Source organism: Anabrus simplex, chromosome 8 (assembly GCF_040414725.1).
Source record: "Anabrus simplex isolate iqAnaSimp1 chromosome 8, ASM4041472v1, whole genome shotgun sequence".
Classification (NCBI taxonomy): Eukaryota; Metazoa; Arthropoda; class Insecta; order Orthoptera; family Tettigoniidae; genus Anabrus; species Anabrus simplex.
In genome coordinates, this window is record NC_090272.1 from 155,032,532 (window position 1) to 155,055,156 (window position 22,625).

The 22,625-nt window shown below is 39.2% G+C and overlaps 1 protein-coding gene across 1 annotated transcript in view; it reads right to left on the bottom strand.

Moving 5' to 3' along the window:
* Positions 1-8,211, bottom strand: part of Ku80 — a 222,945-nt gene extending 214,734 nt beyond the window's left edge. The window contains exon 1 of the mRNA XM_067153029.2: positions 7,955-8,211. Within this exon, the coding sequence (XP_067009130.2) occupies positions 7,955-7,969 (15 nt within the window). The 5' untranslated portion in view covers positions 7,970-8,211. The remainder of the gene's footprint in view (positions 1-7,954) is intronic.
* Between the last annotated feature and the right edge of the window lie 14,414 nt (positions 8,212-22,625).

Here is a 22,625-nt window from a genome sequence, read left to right on the forward strand (position 1 = left end):
AAATAGCACCACCAAAGGCTATGCAGTTATAGGGAAACCACAACAGCCTATGGCAGAGCCGAAATGAGGTGTACTAGGCAAGATGAGGAGTGAGGTAGTTTGCCGTTGCTTTCCTCACTGGACCAGGAAGTGCTGTTGCAGCACAACTGACCCTATGAGCAACACCTGTCATAACATTCAGATGCATTGGTTGTGCTCTGAATGTCATTACTCAGCACTACCCATACCCCAGCAGCTTCCATATTATCACAGCCAAGGATGAGACTGGGACTTCGGTGGAAGCTACACTTTGCTCTACAATTTTTATTTATAAATGTAGGCTTGTTTCCTAGGTTTAGTATCGTCAACTCAGTTCCAATAATAAACTCTAGTAAAGACTCACCTCTTGCATTGCAGTTCGTGCTGCCACATGCCGTGTGGTGTGAATTTGCATCTACTCCAAAGACTAGGTGTTCGCCCTTCCTCTTTGCGTTGCAAATTATGTTCTCAACTTCTTCTGAAGGGGGCAGATTAGTTGAGTCATATGGGAGGTATGCAGAGCCTATGGTTATTTCTCTGGGTCCCTCCCAATTTCCAAGTTTAATGTCCGGCTCCATGGCTAAATGGTTAGCGTGCTGGCCTTTGGTCACAGGGGTCCCGGGTTCGATTCCTGGCAGGGTTGGGAATTTTTAACCATCAGTAGTTAATTTTGCTGACACAGGGGCTGGGTGTATGTGTTGCCTTCATAATCATTTCATCCTCATCATGACATGCAGGTCGCCTACGGGCGTCAAATCAAAAGACCTGCACCTGGCGAGCCGAACATGTCTTCAGACACTCCCGGCACTAAAAGCCATACACCATTTCATTTTCCAAGCTTAATCTTGGCCACGGTTAATTTACAAGTTGCTTTACGTCGCACCAACACAGATAGGTCTTATGGCGACGATGGGATAGGAAAGGGCTATGAGTGGGAAGGAAGCGGCCGTAGCCTTAATTAAGGTACAACCCCAGTATTTGCCTGGTGTGAAAATGGGAAACCACGGAAAACCATCTTCAGGGCTGCCGACAGTGGGATGCGAACCCACTATCTCCCGAATACTGGATGCACTTAAGCGACTGCAGCTATCAAGCTTGGTGGCCACGGTTAAGTCCCGTGAACAGTGTTCCTGCAACATAAGACATTTTAATTTCCTGTTCACAAGAAGACATGTTCTGGGTATTTCCGTTGTTGTATCATACATCAGCTTACCTCCAGATTATGCCAATCCTGCTACTCTGCCCTTGACTACCCATGGCTCTTGAATAAGGGCCACGTCAATAGCCTCAGTCTTGAACTTCCTGGCCAGAGCTGCTTTTTTAAGCTGAAGACTGGCCTGAAGGACCCTCAGCCCCATCTTTATCAACATTGGGTTTCGTTTTCCCCCTGACGACTTGAAACTTGATCTGCCCAAGTCCGACCTTAGCCTCAAGGCTTCCCTTTTTGAGGTATTCAAAGTCTCTTTCACTAAGGGCTAAAATGACTGTCCTTCCTGTCTTGTCAATTGAAGTGGCATTCAGCACTCTCCACTCTTGTGTTAGAAGTTTGGTATCGTGCTGATTGATTCTGACAGCAGTCTGCTCTACTGGAGCTTCTGTTGCCATTTCTTGTTTTGAGTCGGCGCCTGTCTAATTGGGAATTCTGTCTCCATTTTTTCATCTTGGGCTTTCTCCCGGATCTGCTCTACTGGAGCATCCTTTGCTTCCCTTGATGTCGACGTTTTTGAAATTGGTTCTTTATAAGCATCCATATTTCAATCAATCATAGGGTTTTTGACCCTTCTAGGGTCCTGAGCGTAATTCTCATCATCCGTGGTGAGGCATACAGCCAGACATTGTCCTCCCGTAACTCAGGCTCTCCGCAGCAGAGACCACGCCCCTCAGTCGTCAATCCAGCAGTCCGCCCCTGGCCCGACCCTAACCAGGTTTGTTACCCCTTCAGTAGGCCTACTCACATGGTCTCCACTTGGCATTATCATGACTGAGTTCACAGCCATGACTTTCCCCCTAGGTTGGGATCGCCCCTTTCCCAACCCGCGGCTCGTCCAGGCTACGTAGAGCAAAGTGATGTGTTGGTTCCAGCACCCCGCAGTAAGCCTTCACCTCAATCACCATCCCCATTTCACCTGAACCATTGTATCACCCATGTGGAGGAACTACAGATGCCTCTCTAGCATGTGTGGGTGAGGCCTCCACTTCCAAGCCTTGACTTGGGCTAGTTAAAATCACAATGCCTCAAGACGTTTTCTGGCAATACCTGCTTTTGGTCCGCGAAAGGGTATTTTATTTCCCTCAGACCCTCCAGACAAGTCCGGAGGGCCCCCCTATCCGTTACCTGGGACGCGCTCGATAGGGGAACAGGTAAGAAAATCCCCATGGGCGCTTGGGTGTTGATTACAAAACCCAAGTACTTAAATTCATCAACCAGTCTCAGGGGCTCGCCAGCAAGAAAAACAGTATGCTGTGGGCAGATTTGCTAAGTGAGAAAACATTTATTCAGATTTTGACCAGCTCACTCTCAAGTCAACTGGTTTCAAATGCGTGTCCATTTTTCTAAAACCTCCTTCACTTGATCTCTCATTTCACCAAGGAAATCACCCTTGTGACTTTTTAACAGTCACAGCAAAACATACAATGATCAGGAATAGGAGGTGCTTGAACAGGAAAGTAGAGTTACTTGGTAGGATATAATGAGGATATGGGGTATGAAAACAAATTCCCCTTCATCACAGCTTGTCAGAATATCCACCTGATGACACAAGTGTGTAAAACTTAGTCACAACAGTGAAGCTGAAATAAATATAACTCTGAGAAATACCAATGACTCCATTTATAGAAATGACTCCTTATTAATAACATGACCTATAGGCTAACAAAACAATTTTGCTGAAAAATCCTTAAACTAATGCTTCCCAAACCTTTTCCATGTTGACACTTTGCCAAATTGTAAACTTCTGTGCAACACCCTACCCTCAAATGAAAGTATCCCATGCATTAAAAAGCTACTAATATGTATATTTCATAAGATTTATAAAACAAACATGCATATTTCCATAATTACCTATTTACATTCACATACAACTCGAAGAGGAAGAACACAATCCCACAGATTTACACCCTCAGTTTTATCATTTAGTAGCTCACATGTATTTGGTGACTCTTGCAAATTTCTTTTATGTTTGGACATATATGGAATAAATCCACTCAGATTTCTTCATATAGCATTTTTAATCTACTGTGTTTGACTCCTAATATTTGTCATCACAGAAAATCCTGCTTTCCAAGAAGATGTGGTTAAAAACAGCAACAAAACCACGATCTTCTTGAAGTAAAATCCAGAATTTGTCCAAAACATTTTCTGGTGTTTTAACTTCAAGTTCCTATCATTTTTAGCACTACCAATTCTTCTTCTTCTTCTTCTACCAAGGAAAGTTCACAAACTTCTGATACAAATGGATTTCTTACCTAGTCATAAGGTAATACGTATTTGTGTTCAGAACTGGAAAGTAACTTTTGAGTTCATCTCTGAGTAATATCAGATAGGATAAATCTTTTATTTCTTTAGGCCTATATCGCAGTGAGATGTACTATATTTGGGAACATAGCTGCTCTCTTTCACTTTCCGAGTCCAAATACTTGGCAACATTCCATAAAACTTCAGGGTCGCATACCTGTGAATTTACATTCAGGAGATGCTAGATTCAAATCCCACCATCGACACCCCTGAAGATTGTCTTCCACAGTTTCCCATTTTCACACTATGGCCAGTACCTTCCAAATCCTAACCCCTTCCCATCCTTGCGGTGCCAAAAACCTTTGATGTATTTCATACAGTTCACAAAATACTGCCTTAGACAGTCACACTATGAGGAAAAAAGAGGATTGCCCCAGGAAGTGCAATACTGATAAAAAGAGCAGTCCAACAATCAATTCATGGTTATAAAAAAATCACAGCAGAAAAGTTGAAATCAGTATAAATCAGAGAAATGTAGGTGGAGCGCTGCCATTAGATGAGGTAGATATCAACCGTGGTCTTCACTAAGGTACCACTCAAGCATTTTCCTGGGTGTAATACTTGGGAATGATGGATACCTATCCTAAAGACTAAATTTTTATTTACAGTCAACTTCCTATATATCGCCACCCTCAGTTATCGCCCACGACATGCAACACACGAATATTCCTTATGGAAAAAGTATAGTAATTACATCGATATAATGCCACCCCCCGCCTCCTGCCATGTGCCACTAGTGGCATAGGTACAGTAGAGCCTCACTATGTTATAAATGTGCTTGACATATCACCAACTGCTTGTTGGAAACTTTTTAATTGAACGGAAACATGGCTCTTATCTGATCCTTTAGGAACGTCAGCAGGTTCAGTGTGCTACCGTCCCTCATTATTTCAAGTGGCATGGTGCCGGGGATGAATCGTCTTTCCATAGAAGGGAATTTCCTTGAGGCTTACCAAAATGGACTGTTTCCGAAAAAAGCTTTGGGTGCCTGGAAAAGCAATTTGAGGATAAAGAGCTTGACAGTAGCACATCTCGACCAGTTTTTAACTTCAGTCCTGTGCAAAAAGTTTCTATGGTTAATAAACAAACTAGCCTATTTTATGTGTGAAAGAAAAGCAAGAAGTGCGTGCTTATAAAGAACAGTATCTTTCTGTTAGTGAGCAGAACAATAGATAACATTATACATTGTTGTAGGGGAAAACCATAATCAAAGGAAGTATTGGAGGATGTAGCATCTGTAAGGGGATTGTTCTTATGCAAATTCGGATATTTAAAAATGAAATGTTGTTTAATACTATTTAAGAAAATCCCTACTGCCTACAGTATATCATTATGTAGACGCTTAAGTCATTTGACTTATTGTTTTAAAACAGTGACCTCGATTTAATGATACCCTCTCAATTGTGCTAACGAATACTCTCAACAAATGATGGTGTTATATTGAGAGATAATTGTACCATTTTACTTTTCAAAAACTTTCCCATGCCTCTCTCATCAACCATATGGTATTGCCTAACAGTCCTAATTTTACAACCCTCCTTTCTAATACATTTATTTTTAACTATAACTACAACAGCTATGTGATCACTTGTACATCTATCACTACAGATTCTCTATAGAGCTTATATGGATTTATCAGCACCACATCATCTTCCCTCTAGTTGGTTCCATCACTTTTTGATTCAACTATCCATCCCAGATTAACTTATTTACCATTTGTTGGTCATGTTTCCCGTCCCAGTTAACATTCGGTAAATTAGGATCACCCACTACAATAAATTACATTCCCTTCTGTGTCATTTCCTACAAAGCTGATTATGTTATCAAATAATTCCACGTTAGCATCCCAGTCTGTACATTCCAAAAACATCAAGGTGCCTATTATGCCAACCCCGCCTACCACCATGTGCCATTAGTGGCATAGGTATAGTAGTGCCCCACAATGTTATAAATGTGCTTGATACATAACCAACTGCTGGTTGGAAACTTTTTCTTTGAACGGAAACATGGCTCTTACCTGATCGTTTAGGAACATGAGCAGGTTCGGTGGGCTACCGTCCCTCATTACCTGTACCTCATTATCTCATGTGGCATGGTGTGTGAATAGTCTTTCCATAGTCGAGAATTTCCTTGAGGCTTACCATAATGGACTGTTTCTGAGAAAGGCTTTGGGAGCCTGGAAAAGCAATTTGAGGATAAAGAGCTTGACAGTAGCACATCTTATTAAACTTCAGTGCTGTGCGAACAAGTTCCTATGATTAATAAACAAACTATTTTATGTGTGAAAGAAAGGCAAGAATTGTGTGCTTACTTTTACAAAAGGAAACTCATGGACCAAATGAGCCAAATGTCTAGCACTAGTACGTTGGTTAGTGACCCGTTATAAAATTGTGCTACTACTAGCAGAATGTGCCAGCCCTGTGGTGTAGGGGTAGCGTTCCTGGCTCTTACCCGGAGGCCTCGGGTTCAATTCCCGGCCAGGCCAGGGATTTTTACCTGGACCTGAGGGCTGGTTCGAGGTCCACTCAGCCTACGTGATTAGAATTGAGGAGCTATCTGACGGTGAGATAGCGACCCCGGTCTAGAAAACCAAGAATAACGGCCGAGAGGATTCGTCGTGCCGACCACACGACACCTCGCAATCTGCAGGCCTTCGCGCTGAGCGGCGGTCGCTTGGTAGGCCAAGGTCCTTCAAGAGCTGTAGTGCCATGGGGTTTGGTTTGGTTTTACTAGCAGAATGTACTACAGCCGGTTCGAGTCCCGTTGGTCGAAAAAAATTTCACCATCAGAATGTTGGCCGGCAGGATAGGGGCGGTGGTGGTATACAATTTCTAATCACTAGATAGCACACTAAAAGCCTGGATTAAATTCCAAACCTCTCTGCAGTGCTCATATGGAGTGAGGGCATATGATGCTGTTGATGGTGATTCGCCCGTCGGATGGCGGCATTAAGCCACAAGCAGACCCCTTGGTGCTATTCGACAGGAGTAGGCTATGTGCCGGCACCAGGTTTCACCCTCTCCCTACTACCATATATCACATCATTCATTTCATCTCATTAACTCCTCTGATGAGGTTGACGTCAGGAAGGGCATCCGGTCATAAAAACCCGCCATGACAGATTCATCTCCCCTCATACCCGACCCTGTAGGGAAACGGGACAAGGATTGGACAAACAACACTAGCAGAATGTGCTTCTAGTGAAAAGTTAGGTTGAGCAACTATTTTACAGCCCTAAAAACACTCTTTATAAGTTGTTTAAAACTTCAACTTAGGATAAGAAAACTATTTATCAGCTATTTAAGGATCATATTTGTTACGTGTGATGAAAATCATTTTATTAACTCATATTTAATAATAATAATAATAATAATAATAATAATAATAATAATAATAATATTTAAATCTCTCCATCACTATGCTATACAATTAGAATTTCATGTTTCTCAACCTTAACTTTTTCACAGTTTACAAATTCTTCTTTCACAAGTATGAATACTCCCCTCCCATCAAATCTATCCTGTCTCTATGATAAACATTCTAGTTCCAGGAGAAAACTTCTATCTCCATCATATCACTTCCTAGCATTGATTCAACTCCTATTACAATGTCTGGTAAATATAAATCTATTAAATTGCTTAATTCTATTCCTTTCTTTACAATACTTCTACAGTTTAACAGCAACAACTTTAAGTCATTCTTGACTTTCAGCTCCCTGTATTCCCTTCACTGCCCTGTAATACTACAGAATATAACTTATTCACAGCAAATTAATCTTCCAATTTAATCCATCCCATGGCCCATTCCCTCAGACGAATTCGACAAACTTAAATTATTTAATATGTCTCACCTAAACACTGTACACAGACTCTTCGTATAACGTAATCGGACACTTGTAATCATATCGAACACATTTGATTACAGTTATGGAAATGTTGCTGTAACTACGTACAATTAGAAGCCTTGCTTCCAAGAAATAACTATAATGTGGGATGGATTCAGTATTAGTTTCAATTACTGCACAGTCGTGACATGTTAGAAGGGCGAAAAATAATTGCACTTTATAGGTTATGTTATGGTATTCCAAATATTGTGGTTAAACAGACTCGTGACCCAGGGAAATTTTTACAAAAGGAAACTCATGGACCAAATCTCTAGCACTAGTAGATTGGGTAGCGACGCGTTATAATTTTGTGCTACTACTAGCAGAATGTAGTTCTAGTGACAAGGTAGGTTATGCGACTTTCTTACAGCCCTAGAAACGCACTTTATAACTTGTTTAAAACTTCAGCTTAGGATAAGAAAACTATCAGGGATTTAAGGATCATATTTATGGTTACATGTGATGAAAATCATTTTATTAACTCATATTAATATTTAAATACCGCCACCACTACGCTGATTAGAACCACAACATCCTACCTTAGTTCTTGCCATTTTAAAAAATGAAGTCCCCCGTCATCAACTATGCACCGGCGCTACAGGCCAACTATAAAATACGGAGGTTCCTCGTGTAGCTCAGTTTTACCAAGTTTCAGTTCCTAAAATACGATTAAACAACCTCTATCAACTAAACGTTTAAACAAGTTCACATATGCCCAATGTCAGATTAAACCGATTACACCAAACAGAATGAGAATCAGATGAGAATTATGTACACATTTCATACAGTGCGCCGCACCGCCGTCTCGATCCTCTTATACTCTTAGGGCCCTTTCACACGATCCACTGCTTTTCACGCCACTCCACTCCACCAGAGGTGTAGAGAAAGGCCGGTAGCAGCGTCGCCAACTTAGGGGATTTCCCCCTAAATTTAGGGGTATTTAATCGTCCTACAGGGCAAGTTGGGGGATAAAAGGGTCAGGGGGAATTTTAGGGGGAAATTATTTTTTGAGGAATTTTGAGGGGCTATGGAATGATATTTTAAATTTATTTATTTATTTATTTATTTATTTATTTATTTATTTATTTATTTATTTATTTATTTATTTATTTATTTATTTATTTATTTATTTATTTATTTATTTATTTATTTATTTATTTATTTATTTCATTGCTATAGCATGCTTGGGTCCGCTAGTGTGTCAAATTTATCTTGAGGTTTAAGTTTTCACTGTTGGCCAGCCTGTCTCAGACACTGCAGCTAATCACGCAACGTCATTATTTTCTATTCTAGCAGCCTTAACGTACGATTCCTTCACGTGCCTTGGGATTCCCTCTTCTCGTTTCTTTTAAGAACCCAGCAGCCGCATTATTCTTTACATTTTTATTGACTACCAGTGGATAAGTGTATTTATATGAAATTTACTGATTTTTTCAATTAATAAGAACTACAAACTACCGATACATCAAAACATTACAGATAGGCATATCTCTCACTTTCTTTCTTTCTTTCTTTCTTTCTGTCTCTCCTTCTCCTCGGTAACCGCAGCAACATTTATTCCTATTGGTACATGTTTAGGGGAATCACAGACTTCGGGTCTCGCACATAGATTATTGGTCCGTTTTGTAAAATAAACGTCATGTAGGAGGAATATCCGTAGGAGGAAAATCCCCGTAGTACGCGAATCTAGCGGTAGCAGTCTGATAGCTAACTCGAAGCAGTTTTCATTGTGACTATGCAGTTCATGCAGTTGTAAGCTTATTTGCGTGATGTGTTAATAATTCTGTGGAGTGATTTATTATTTTTTGTGAATGTGTTCCGGTGTAATATATAATGGCATCCAAATAGAAGAAGAAATACGTACAGAAGTACCGTACCGGTATACAAAGACGTGAGAAACCGATCCTAAATTGGAAGGTAAGTTACATATGAAATTTATGTAGGGTAGAAGGCTACGTATTTAAGCAATTTGTGTATACTTATGAGGTGTTAAATACCGCATTACAAAATGCCCTCATGGGATATTTTTGTTATCATCTCAAACAGAAAAGTGTACATTTAGAAAATACGGTATGATATTGCTAGACATGATGTTTAAAGGGTAACCCACAACTGGTTTTGCTACAGTCCTAAGAGACTAGGTCATTACAAACAACTGTTTAGAACAATGAATAACAATCGCAACCCCAAAAGGTTTCAAGGGCTTTGTGGCACCCGGTGGCTCGCGAGATATGTTGCCATTGAAACAATTCTGGAACAATGGGAAGGACTGACATTGCTATTTTCCTTAGCCAGAACTGAGGAAAAATATTTCATGGCTGAACAACTTTATAATATAACGGACTGCTCAGCGTATAAAGCCCTTCTAGTGTTCCTCAAAACTGATTAAAATCTATATGCAGGATTAATATGATATTTCAAAGTGAGTGAGCTGAAGCAGAGAAGGCACCGGAGGATGTCTTTCTACTCTTTAAATCAGTACTGAAAAAAATTGTTGTTCCCCCCCCAGTCAGCTGGAAGTAGATCTCCCATACTTTGACTTTGAGAAGTACGTGATTCATACTTCAGGTATGTATTTAGGATATTATTTTGAATGTTTGGCGCAAACTCTGAAACCTGATGAACGCAACGACGTTCATGAAAGATGCAAGAAGTTCTTAATTGACTTGTGCATGGAACTACAGAAAAGATTACCAGAAAATATAGATAGTTTACAGACGACGGCAGTGCTACATCCTTCCACAGCAACGTCACAGAAGAAACCTGAAATACTTCAACTTGTCTCCCATTTCAGTGGTCTTAAAGTGGCTGGGAATATAGATGACATTGTCTCAGAGTGGAACAGTCTCCAAGATAAACAATGGCACAACATATCAAGTACTACGGCTTTCTGGGATGAGGTTCTTCAGGGTAAAGGTGCAGCTGGAAATGATCGTTTCTGTAATATTGGTAATTTTTGCAATTAGGCTGCTAACGTTACCAGTATCAAATGCCACAGTGGAGCGCGCATTTTCAGTCCTTTCTATTATAAAAAAGGCAAAGTAAGGAGCAGGTTATAGTTGGATGTAATAAATTATCTACTTGAATCTAGATGTTATTTAATTAGGGAAAACATATTTTGTACTCATTTTCAACCATCCCCTCAAATGATGAAAAAGTCCAATGCGTCCATGTATCATCACAAAACCGTTGAAATAAGTGAAGAAGAAGAGGAGGTGCTAGAGGTTCTCAGCAAGTTTTAAAATCACTCAGCAGGAATACAAGAAAGACAAACCTGTGAGTAGTTTTCTCTTAAACAGTAGCATGCATGGTTTCTAATAATTTTCTTGTATGTTTCCAATCATCCTTTTGTGTATCGTAGTATTTCTGTAGATTTTTGAAAATATTGTCTTTGATCAATATGATGGTGACGAAAATAATAATTATGATTTGGGGTTTTTTGTCTCATTTAGAGGGATTTTAGAAGTGATCTGGGGGGAATTTGGACTTAGGAGTTGACAACACTGGCCGGTAGCATTCACACGAGACACTTCGTGTGGCGCAACCTCCGTCCACTCTCGTCAATAGCAGGCTGCTGTCACGGCCGACTGGATCCCTCGCTGCGCTCCTTATACCGGCCTTGACATCGCTTGTGAAGCCCAGCATAAAGCTGTAATTGGAAAGTTTTACCGTAATGCCGCTGGAGCGCTGTCCTACTACCCAATGACAGGAAGCTATATACCGCAAATTGCCGCATTTCCAGTTTTATTTATGTGGTTTTGCTGTCGTAAATGCGGGCAATGTGTTCGCAATGAGGTGCTTGTTGGCTTGATATTGAGATCTGATAGTTATGCGCTAGTGAGTTTATTTTTTTTTTAAATTGTGTTGTGTGGTGATTATATTTTTTAAATTGTATTTACAAACCTTGAATTTGTAACATTCTTGTGCACCTTTTCATACTTCGAGCAGAAATTTTATGGAAACAAGAACAAAGTGATTTCTCCCTGTAACTTCGTCCTGAACAAGGAGTTTAATTTATGCGCTAATTCGTTTTTTAATGGTGTGGTGATTTGCTTTTCTTTAATTGTGTTAGGAAATATTAGAATATATATTGATGTGTGCCTTTTTTGTATTCCAAACCAAACCAAACCCCATGGCACTAAAGCCCTTGAAGGGCCTTGGCCTACCAAGCGACCGCTGCTCAGCCCGAAGGCCTGCGGATTACGAGTTGTCGTGTGGTCAGCACGACGAATCCTCTCGGCCGTTATTCTTGGCTTTCTAGACCGGTTTGTTGTATTCCGAACAGGAAGAAAAGAGCAAAGGGACATTACCATTTCACGAATTCTCTGTAGACCACATCTTAGTTTTCCGTTTTTATTTTGGGTATTTTTCTTCGTTCTTTCTTTCTTTTTTACTCTGTTTACCGCTCCAGGGTTGGCTTTTCTCTCGGACTCAGTGAGGGATCCCATCTCTACCACCTCAAGGGTAGTGTCCTGGAGCGTGAGACTACGGGTCGGGGGATACAACTGGGAAGGATGACCAGTACCTCCCTCAGGCGGCCGCAACTTCTATGCTGAACAGGGGACTTGTGTTGGGGATGGGAAGATTGGAAGGCGTAGACAAGGAAGAGGGAAGGAAGCAGCCATGGCCTTAAGTTAGTTAGGATCCCGGCATTTGCTTGGAGAAGAAGTGGGAAACTATGGAAAACCACTTCGAGGATGTCTGAGGTGGGAATCGATACCCCCTCTACACAGTTGACCTCCCAAGGCTGAGTGGACCCCGTTCCAGCCTTTTGAAATTTCGTGGGAGGGCCAGGAATCGAACCCGGGCCTCCGGGAAAGGCAGCTAATCACGCTAATCAGGTAATTTTACCCATGAATTTTCTTTCATAGAACAATCCTTTAGTCGGTGTCGTATTTGCCATATGACAGCAACACAATACATTTTTATCCACGATAATATGAACTTTAACATTTAAACATTGACAAGAAAGAATCACTACTGCTATGACGGCAAGGCCAACGTATGAAGTGTTGTTACCTGAGCAATGGGGCCGATGACCTAAATGTTAGGCCCCTTTAGACAACAAGCATCATCATCATCATCGAGCAGAGAACAGTTTACAATTTATTTACTCAAAATACTTTTCTCTCGCTGAATTTTTATTTAAATTCTTCTACTTCTTCTTTTTTGCTATTTGTTTTACGTCGCACCGACACAGATAGGTCTTATGACGCCGGTGGAATAGGAAAGGGCTAGCAGTGGGAAGGAGCCGGCCGTGGCCTTAATTAAGGTACAGCCTGATGTGAAAATGGGAAACTTCGGAAAACCATCTCCAGGGCTGCCGACAGTGGGGTTCGAACCCACTATCTCCCGGATGCAAGCTCACAGCTCACAGCTGCACGCCGCGCGGCCAACTTGTTCCACTCTACTGCATTTCAAGTAAAAATTATTGTCTGAATTTTGCACGGCCAACTTGCCTCTGGTATTTAATATTCTAGTGTAAGGTATGAATGAAATGTAATCTGAAACTATATATATTGACATTAAAATTTAAACATGTTTGAGTCAAAATATTTATGTTATACTTACAACGAATATGGAAAAAGTAAGACTTTTATGTTTTGTCCAGCCACCTTCCTGAGAGCAGCGCATGAAGAATTTTAAAACTCTAATTGAACAATGACTCTTAATCTCAATATTAACACCAGAAGACAAAAGTATTGAGGTAAGTTCTGTTATGTTGTGGCTACTCCGACCACTACTCTTATACTTACATCTCCTTCACACAATATACATAACATTTGTTTGAGCGCCAGTTGCTTTTTTAAGAAAAACAACAAAATTCGGTAGAGCATACCTCTTATATCAATTATCTCAAGGCGTGAGGTGATAAACTCACATATCTGGCAATATACAGGGATATGGATCAGGACAATATTAAATTACTGTTGCATTTCCACAATTGAGGATTGTACATGGAACTGGAATCACTTATTATAATTAAAAATAAAACTGAGTTTATGACTAAATTTACGTCACAATGAACAATCATTTACGTCTTTTAATTTAACAAAAGAAATATATCGTGAGATTTGCGGTACAAAGAAAAGGAAAATTTAATCTAAACAAAAAAAGCTATTGGCATGAACTCGAAGTGAGATGTGATATCGCCGCTGATTACACTCTTCTTCATGTTATGAATGCATAACATGTCTGATGCTTTAATTACCTGTTGTCTGCATACACCGCTGTTGAACTTGAAATTCTTGGGAAAACCTGTGAGCTGAAGTCGGGAGCCGTCTGCTGTAATCTTCTTATGTCACAAGGAGTTGGCCTACATACCATGTACGCGTGTAGGGAGCTCCAATGTAATTACGTCCACTCAATATATTATAAGAAATTGTAAAATATTCTTGAAGCACCTTGTGAAGTCCATCCTCACAAGAAGATGATGTTTCTTTATCAGCATAGTACCCGTCTCTGCTCGGATACAACCACCACTTGTAGACCTCCTCGATTATTACTGGACCTCTTGAAAACACAACTCTTAGCTCTTACCATCACACTAAGACCACTTCTTCCATTTGATACCTCTGACTGTAACATATGATCTGCACGATATCAACTGCTTATGAACTGAGTAAGAACAGAATACTGTGAACTGAGTGATATCATCTGCATAGATATGATGAACTGAGTACCTCTCCCTACCGTAGCATCACCTTATATCACCTCGCGATGACGACTCATCTCCCCACTCACTGTCCATCCCTTCCACTTCCACATACAGTAGCTGGCGAATACTGACACTTGGTCGCAATCACGTGTCCACGCACTGATGTCATCAGTCATGTGTCGTCTAAGCGTACCCAAGCGGTCCGAGAATGACTATACCGAATGCGTCACCGGGAAATCTCCTTGTACACAACATTCCCAGTTAAACATAGCCTCGATTGCAAAATACTATGCCAGCTCATCTAGCCATAGTTACAAGCCACAGCATGACAATATGAAACCAACAAATCTCACTTACTACAATACAGAATAATTACAAACATATTCACTTAACCTATGATTAAATACAATAATATACATGATACCTAATTATTACAGTCTAAATGATGAGAAACAGAATATATAAAATCTAATGAATCAGGTTAATAATAATAATAATAATAATAATAATAATAATAATAAATACAGAATGGAGTCTGTAACCCTGTTGTACGGTTACAGAACGCCTCCCTCATGAAAAAATCGATTAAATGAATCGATTGATTCATGAAATATCTACACAATCACCTGAAATCGAGTACACCATAGATACATGTATAAAAATACCCTTTACAAATTTGGTACATAGTATCATCCATCTGGATGTTCGTTGTTACACATATAAAACATTTATCAATTATCATTTTCACTTTGATTATACAGTATTATTTACATACAGATTACATTTCTTTCTCACTTCTGTCGTTTCAAACGTTCATTGAGTGTTCAAAAGTAATTCTCGAAGACATATCCTTATATACACTGTTTCCAAGCACTGGAGTTTATTGCACTGCCGTGCTTCACTTATTATCACAACACACGCTAATTTCACTGAAGTCCTGTTCGCAATGCCAGCTTCATAAAATATGGTGAATTAACATAATTATGAAAATTAATCAACAAACTCACATGATATATTTCTTAAGATTTCTTATATTGTATGTGCCTACGATATTTCCTTCCTTGTCTTCTAATGAATAAGCACATTTCCCAATCCGTTTCACTACGGTGAAGTATCCCTGATATAACAAGAAAAACTTAGAAAATTGACCAGCTTCTGCTGATGACGGGAGTGGCACTCTGAGCAAAACCTTGTCACCAAGCTCAAATTCATCCAATGTAGTCTTACAAAAGTTATCATGCACAATCTTACCGTGTTACCCTTCTTAGGTATAATAACAAGTGGATTTAAATTAGGACTACATGATGGTTCAATTATATTATAATCTAGCATAATGTCAATCTGCTCTTCAACAGCGCTAGCGTATTTTAACGGAATGGGATATTTCGGTCCTACAAAAGTTGAGTTATCAATAACATTAAATTTGTGTTCGTAAAGATGTGTTCTACCAGGCCGATCGCTAAAAACATCACTATGTGATATCAATAATTCACACAATTCGTCCTTCTGACTTTCCGCTAAATTACATTTCTCCACTGTCTCATACAATTCATCTCTAGAATCTCTCTGTATAGACACATGGCAGACATCAATATTTTTCCTCATATTAGGAATTTCACAAGATCCTTCCGTACTAGAACACACTTTATTCGCACTAATTTCTGACAAAACATCATATGGTAAACTGACTTCCCTGCTACTCTTTCCCCAAATAAGATTGACATTACACAGATCAAAATTTAATTTAGCCTTGTGACACGTTAACCAGTCGGTACCTAAAATAACGGCATAAACTAAATTAGGCACAACTAAGCATGGTTGGAAAATACATTCTCCACTTATGCTAATGGGGACAGCTATTTGTTTATTCACTCTTCGAGACTTGTTTCCAACAGCTGTTACGATGAACATATTCCTCACTGGAATTTCCGCTACCTCATACTTCTCTCTTAAAACTTCCTCATACAGCTTGGAATTTACACATGACTTCTCACTACCAGAGTCCAACAAAATCTTAACTTTTCTGCCCCATATCAGCAGTTCAATCGTCGGTGTAACAGTAACACTACTTAAATTATCCTCATTACTTAATATAAGATCACTTAACAAATCTTGCCTTATATCTAAATTTAAATTACACTTATAAAATTTATTGTCTACGATTAAGTCGTCACTTAAAACATTTGAATTATTGCTACTTAGGTCACAATCATGTTCACTTACAACTATAGGCTGGTCGACATTGTCATACTTATCTACCTTATACGTGAACTCACCATTTACGGACTGTCTCAGTGACCTGTTTATACAGTCCGTTGCTCGTTTAAAGTACTTGGTTCGGTTACGACTTGTTGGTTACACACCTCAGTCGGCCTCCCCTGTTGCCTATTTCCTCTAGCGTCATTATTATTATTATTATGGCCTGTATTCTCCCGCCTCCCAGCTTCTGGTTGATTACCATAATCACGCCTCCCAGTCCTGAAATTTTCCGAACTATTTTGATAATTTCTCTCCCTGTGGAAATTATTATTAGGTCTCTCCTGATATTCTCTTCTGTAGTTACGATTATTCATAGGCCTGTCCTGATTATTAGATTGGTTACCCCTTCCTTCTACATTCCTATTTAGTGTCCTACTATTATTCAAGCTACTACCTAAAGCATCAAAACTTTCCAACAAAATCTCCATTTCCTTAATAGTCTCCACTCTTTGCATACAAACAGCTTCTCTTATTCTATCGGGATAGTGCTTAGCCATAAGTCTAACTATATCAGCCTCAGGTCCAATACATTCTAAATTTCTCCACACCAAAACATGAGCCAAAAAGTATTCAGTCATTCTAACACCCTCGTTAGAATTATACCTGCCAAACATTACTCTCTCTCTCTCTCTACTCTGAACACCTTCACTCCAAAATTTAGCCATGAATTTCTCCTTAAATTCAGTTAGACTAGACATCGAGCTTTTATATACTTGAAACCAAGACTTAGTCTCTCCTACGAAAGCATTAGATAAGATCTCCAATACAGTTTCCCAGCTAATAATATTGTCTCTTAATTGAACAGCAAATTTCTTCTCTACTACTCTCATAAATTCCATCGGGTTAAATTCTTTCCCAGAAAACTTAGGTAAGTCATGATCTCTAGTGATTAAACCATTATTTACAATTATCTCACGTACATTCTTACTATCACGCACTTCTTGCTGGAGTACTCTCTGGCAACTCAGAAATTTTTCTTCCACTGTTTCCTCAGTCTTTTCTTGAATTTTTCTTAATTCCTCCAACTTTTTTTCCGATTCTCTCACCTTCTGTGATAATGATTTCTGCTCACTCCCTAGATCACCTACTTCTCCAAGTTTTCTTTCCACCTGTTCTACCCTACTAATACATTTCCTAGTTTCTTGCCCCACTGTATTGGTTATCTTTTCAAACCTTTCTTCTACTAACTCATTGATTTCTCCTTTATTGGACTCGATCTTGGCGCCTAATTCATCAATCTGTTTGATGCATGTCTCACTAATTTGCTCTATTTCCGTATGGAGATTGCTCCGACCCAATTCCATCTCAGCTCTGATATCACTACACTCCTTATTTACTTTACTTTCTAAATAATTAATTTGCTTACTTATTTCTAACACCTTATGATCTATCTTATTACTAACATCATCAATCTTCTTATTAATACTATTTATGGCATTACTCTGAGCTTCAATTTTTTTACTAATAATATTATTCTGAGATTCAATTTTCTCACTCATAATATTATTCTGAGATTCAATTTTCTCACTAATGACCGTTTCAATTTTCTCACTCATAATATTATTCTGAGATTCAATTTTCTCGCTCATAATATTATTCTGAGATTCAATTTTCTCACTAATGGCATTATTCTGCTCAGTCATTTTGGACATCAGCAAATTAAATAAACCCAGGTCAATCACCCCTTTACTTTGATCTTGCGTGACAGCGTTTTCCTCAGTTTCTACTATTTTCTGACTTTCAGCAGGTCCCACCTTAGTCACCAACTTCTTATTTATGTTACCACCTTGGATTTCCTTGGACACAATAACCTCAGCCTCATCACCTGACTGCATATTGCTATCCTTGTCCATCTTCGGTTTCCTACTAATTTTTCGCGATCTCAAAGCTATTTCCCCTTGCAATTCCTCTGACATTACCCCTTAAATACAAACTTCAACAAAATGACCTTCCTAACATTACTCGGTGAATTTAACATGTGCGTATTTATTAAAAGAACTGATCCATGTATATTGCCATTCAGAAACACTTTTTCTGAACCTTTCGAGTCCCACGTTGCTGGCGACACGTTGTGGCTACTCCGACCACTACTCTTATACTTACATCTCCTTCACACAATATACATAACATTTGTTTGAGCGCCAGTTGCTTTTTTAAGAAAAACAACAAAATTCGGTAGAGCATACCTCTTATATCAATTATCTCAAGGCGTGAGGTGATAAACTCACATATCTGGCAATATACAGGGATATGGATCAGGACAATATTAAATTACTGTTGCATTTCCACAATTGAGGATTGTACATGGAACTGGAATCACTTATTATAATTAAAAATAAAACTGAGTTTATGACTAAATTTACGTCACAATGAACAATCATTTACGTCTTTTAATTTAACAAAAGAAATATATCGTGAGATTTGCGGTACAAAGAAAAGGAAAATTTAATCTAAACAAAAAAAGCTATTGGCATGAACTCGAAGTGAGATGTGATATCGCCGCTGATTACACTCTTCTTCATGTTATGAATGCATAACATGTCTGATGCTTTAATTACCTGTTGTCTGCATACACCGCTGTTGAACTTGAAATTCTTGGGAAAACCTGTGAGCTGAAGTCGGGAGCCGTCTGCTGTAATCTTCTTATGTCACAAGGAGTTGGGCTACATACCATGTACGCGTGTAGCGAGCTCCAATGTAATTACGTCCACTCAATATATTATAAGAAATTGTAAAATATTCTTGAAGCACCTTGTGAAGTCCATCCTCACAAGAAGATGATGTTTCTTTATCAGCATAGTACCCGTCTCTGCTCGGATACAACCACCACTTGTAGACCTCCTCGATTATTACTGGACCTCTTGAAAACACAACTCTTAGCTCTTACCATCACACTAAGACCACTTCTTCCATTTGATACCTCTGACTGTAACATATGATCTGCACGATATCAACTGCTTATGAACTGAGTAAGAACAGAATACTGTGAACTGAGTGATATCATCTGCATAGATATGATGAACTGAGTACCTCTCCCTACCGTAGCATCACCTTATATCACCTCGCGATGACGACTCATCTCCCCACTCACTGTCCATCCCTTCCACTTCCACATACAGTAGCTGGCGAATACTGACACTTGGTCGCAATCACGTGTCCACGCACTGATGTCATCAGTCATGTGTCGTCTAAGCGTACCCAAGCGGTCCGAGAATGACTATACCGAATGCGTCACCGGGAAATCTCCTTGTACACAACATTCCCAGTTAAACATAGCCTCGATTGCAAAATACTATGCCAGCTCATCTAGCCATAGTTACAAGCCACAGCATGACAATATGAAACCAACAAATCTCACTTACTACAATACAGAATAATTACAAACATATTCACTTAACCTATGATTAAATACAATAATATACATGATACCTAATTATTACAGTCTAAATGATGAGAAACAGAATATATAAAATCTAATGAATCAGGTTAATAATAATAATAATAATAATAATAATAATAATAATAATAATAATAATAATAATAATAATAATAATAATAATAATAATAATAATAATAATAAATACAGAATGGAGTCTGTAACCCTGTTGTACGGTTACAATGTATCTAAATGCCATGATAATAAAAACGATTACTATTATTCCTCACAATTAAGGAACGTCAGTTGGACTACTCCATCCTCCGCAGTTTCATTTCTCGACGTTATTTTGGCACATATCAATGAAAGTAGCCTTTAGGATTAATCATTTGAACAATAATAGTCAATGTAACATACTATTTTATTCCCTAAATTAAGATACATCGGCAATCAGAGTCAATATCAGAACATCAGCTGGACTAAGTCATCTCCCCGCAGTTTCATTTCACGACATCATTTTGGCAAATATAAACGAAAGTAACCTTTAGGATTAATCATTTTAACAGTATTAACTTATGTAACATTCTACATAACTCTAAATTACGATAAATCGGCAATCAAAGTCAATATATTTTCCATAAAGAAGTACCGTCAAATGGGGTAATTCCGATCATTTTTTAAGGTTTTTTTCGGATACGTTCCGCGTTATTTACGTAGTACTTACCAAATTAAATATATAAGATTAATGATTCATTAGCTTTTATGTGACGTAACAAAGAATCGTAAGTAGTTGATAATATTGAAAAAAATTAATAAAAATCGGTGATCGGTGTTACCCCATGGAGTGGGGTAATTCCGATCAGTCGTTTATTTTTCTTGATTATCGGTATTTGACCGTCTTATGGGTAATACCGATCACATTTTTACTTTTTAAAAATATTTCTTAACATATAAACCTAAAACAAAGCAAATAAACAATCATTAAATCACTAGAAATAAGAAAATTGAAGTCTCTAAACACATTCTATTTTCAAGCTATTTAGTAAAACTATTCGAACCAATAGTAAAGAAGATACGGGATATTTTACTAATAGTAAAGTAAAACATAATAAAATAGGTAAGACATATTAAACAGTTTATACAGATAAAAATGTTACATTTAAGAGGCACTAATCACAATTTTTTACACAAGGACATAGTCGCCTTCTACTCCACATCAACATGTTCTATATCAAGGAAAACGAATTTTCCTCGTTTGCAGTACGCTGGTATAAGTTTCCTCTCAATTTGTTCCTTTTCGATTTCCATTACATCGGAAATGTCTGGAAATACAAAATATGTTGTGCCAGCCAGGATCCTCTTCCTCAGAAAATTTGCTTCGAGTGTGCCCGGACTAACTCTCACCAGCTGACCAATGAAATGCCGAATTCTCTTCTTCGTCGGAAATGCAACGAGAACAAAGTCATTTATAGACAACCCATCTTCCCCACCACTTTCATGAGAAGATAGAGTTCCTGCGGTGGAGATGGCGTGACAGGTTTCCCTCGCCTCAAAACTTGAATTGTCTTCTTCTGATGTTGATTCTTCTTCTGAAGTTACTTCAGTCTCTATACTTTGATCATCATCATCATCATCCTTGTCAGCTGCATTGGTGGCCAAATCTCTCACCACGATCCCTTTGCCGGGAGGAACAGTCAAGCGCTTCGCACGGCGAACCGGTGCATTTGTACTTGCCTCTCCAACCCGGGCTTGCTCGAGATGTTGAACGAACGATGCAGTCCACGATCGTTCTCGACTGATGTCATCAGCACTGTCATCATGTGGAATCTGGCGTAGCACGTTTTCTGGACAGAAAGGAACAATACCCGTTTTTCTGAACCCAGAAATAATATTCGTTGCACAATTTACACCTATCTTATTAAATGTCTCTTTTAGAAGTTTAGGGAACTCTGATTTGTGCACCACTCCCCTATTCGTTTTCTTCCATTCATCCAGCACACTTCGCCAAGCCATCTTTAGGGGACGAAAGAAGGCAACATCGAGAGGCTGGCAAAGGTGGGTAGCATTCGGAGGCAATAGAACAAATTTGACGTCATGCTTTTCACATAGCTTGATTACGTTAATTGAGAGATGGCTCGACAAGTTATCGCCTATCATGACCTTGGGCCCCTGTAATGTCTTTATATAAGGCAACATAATTTTCTTAAACCATGCCTCGAACATCGTAAGATCAAACCAGCCACTCATATTTCGGCTATAACCAGCACCGCTGATCCCTCCTTCTGTCCACGTGTCATACAGATGCTTACTTTTGTAGACGGTGAATGGTGGTAACACTGTACCGTCTGCAGCCGCAGCCACCATAACACTGATACTCGTTTTCGACGAGTCTAAAATTCTCTCAGGATGTTTGACCCCACGTTTCACAACAACCTTCACATTTCCCGGATCATCACAGAAATTTGTCTCATCATAATTTATAATATTTGACATAGGGACTCCCTCTAGTGTGTTTTGCAGGTTATGGAAATAGTCCATGATAATATCTCTCGTAACTGCTGCCCTGGATCGTTTGGTGTTCTCCCCAGTCCTCACTGTGAGTTCCTGATTCCTCCTGAGAAAACCTCGAATCCATTCTAACCCGGGACGGTTATCTGCGAACCTTTTCTCGACCTTTCCAGCGTGGTTCAAGTAACCCTGGACGATGTTACGTATATCAGTATTTCTGAGCGGGAAACCCCACCTGGCACATAACAGCAGCCCTTCGACGAGAGTTTTTTCCTCCTCCCTCGTTAAGGCTGTCGGTGCACCCACCTTGTGTGAATATCTGTTCTTCGATTTGTCGTTTAGTGTGGTATATGGCACAGCAAACTGTTCAGATGCTCTCCGGATACTCATTTTCCCTTGACGGACAGCT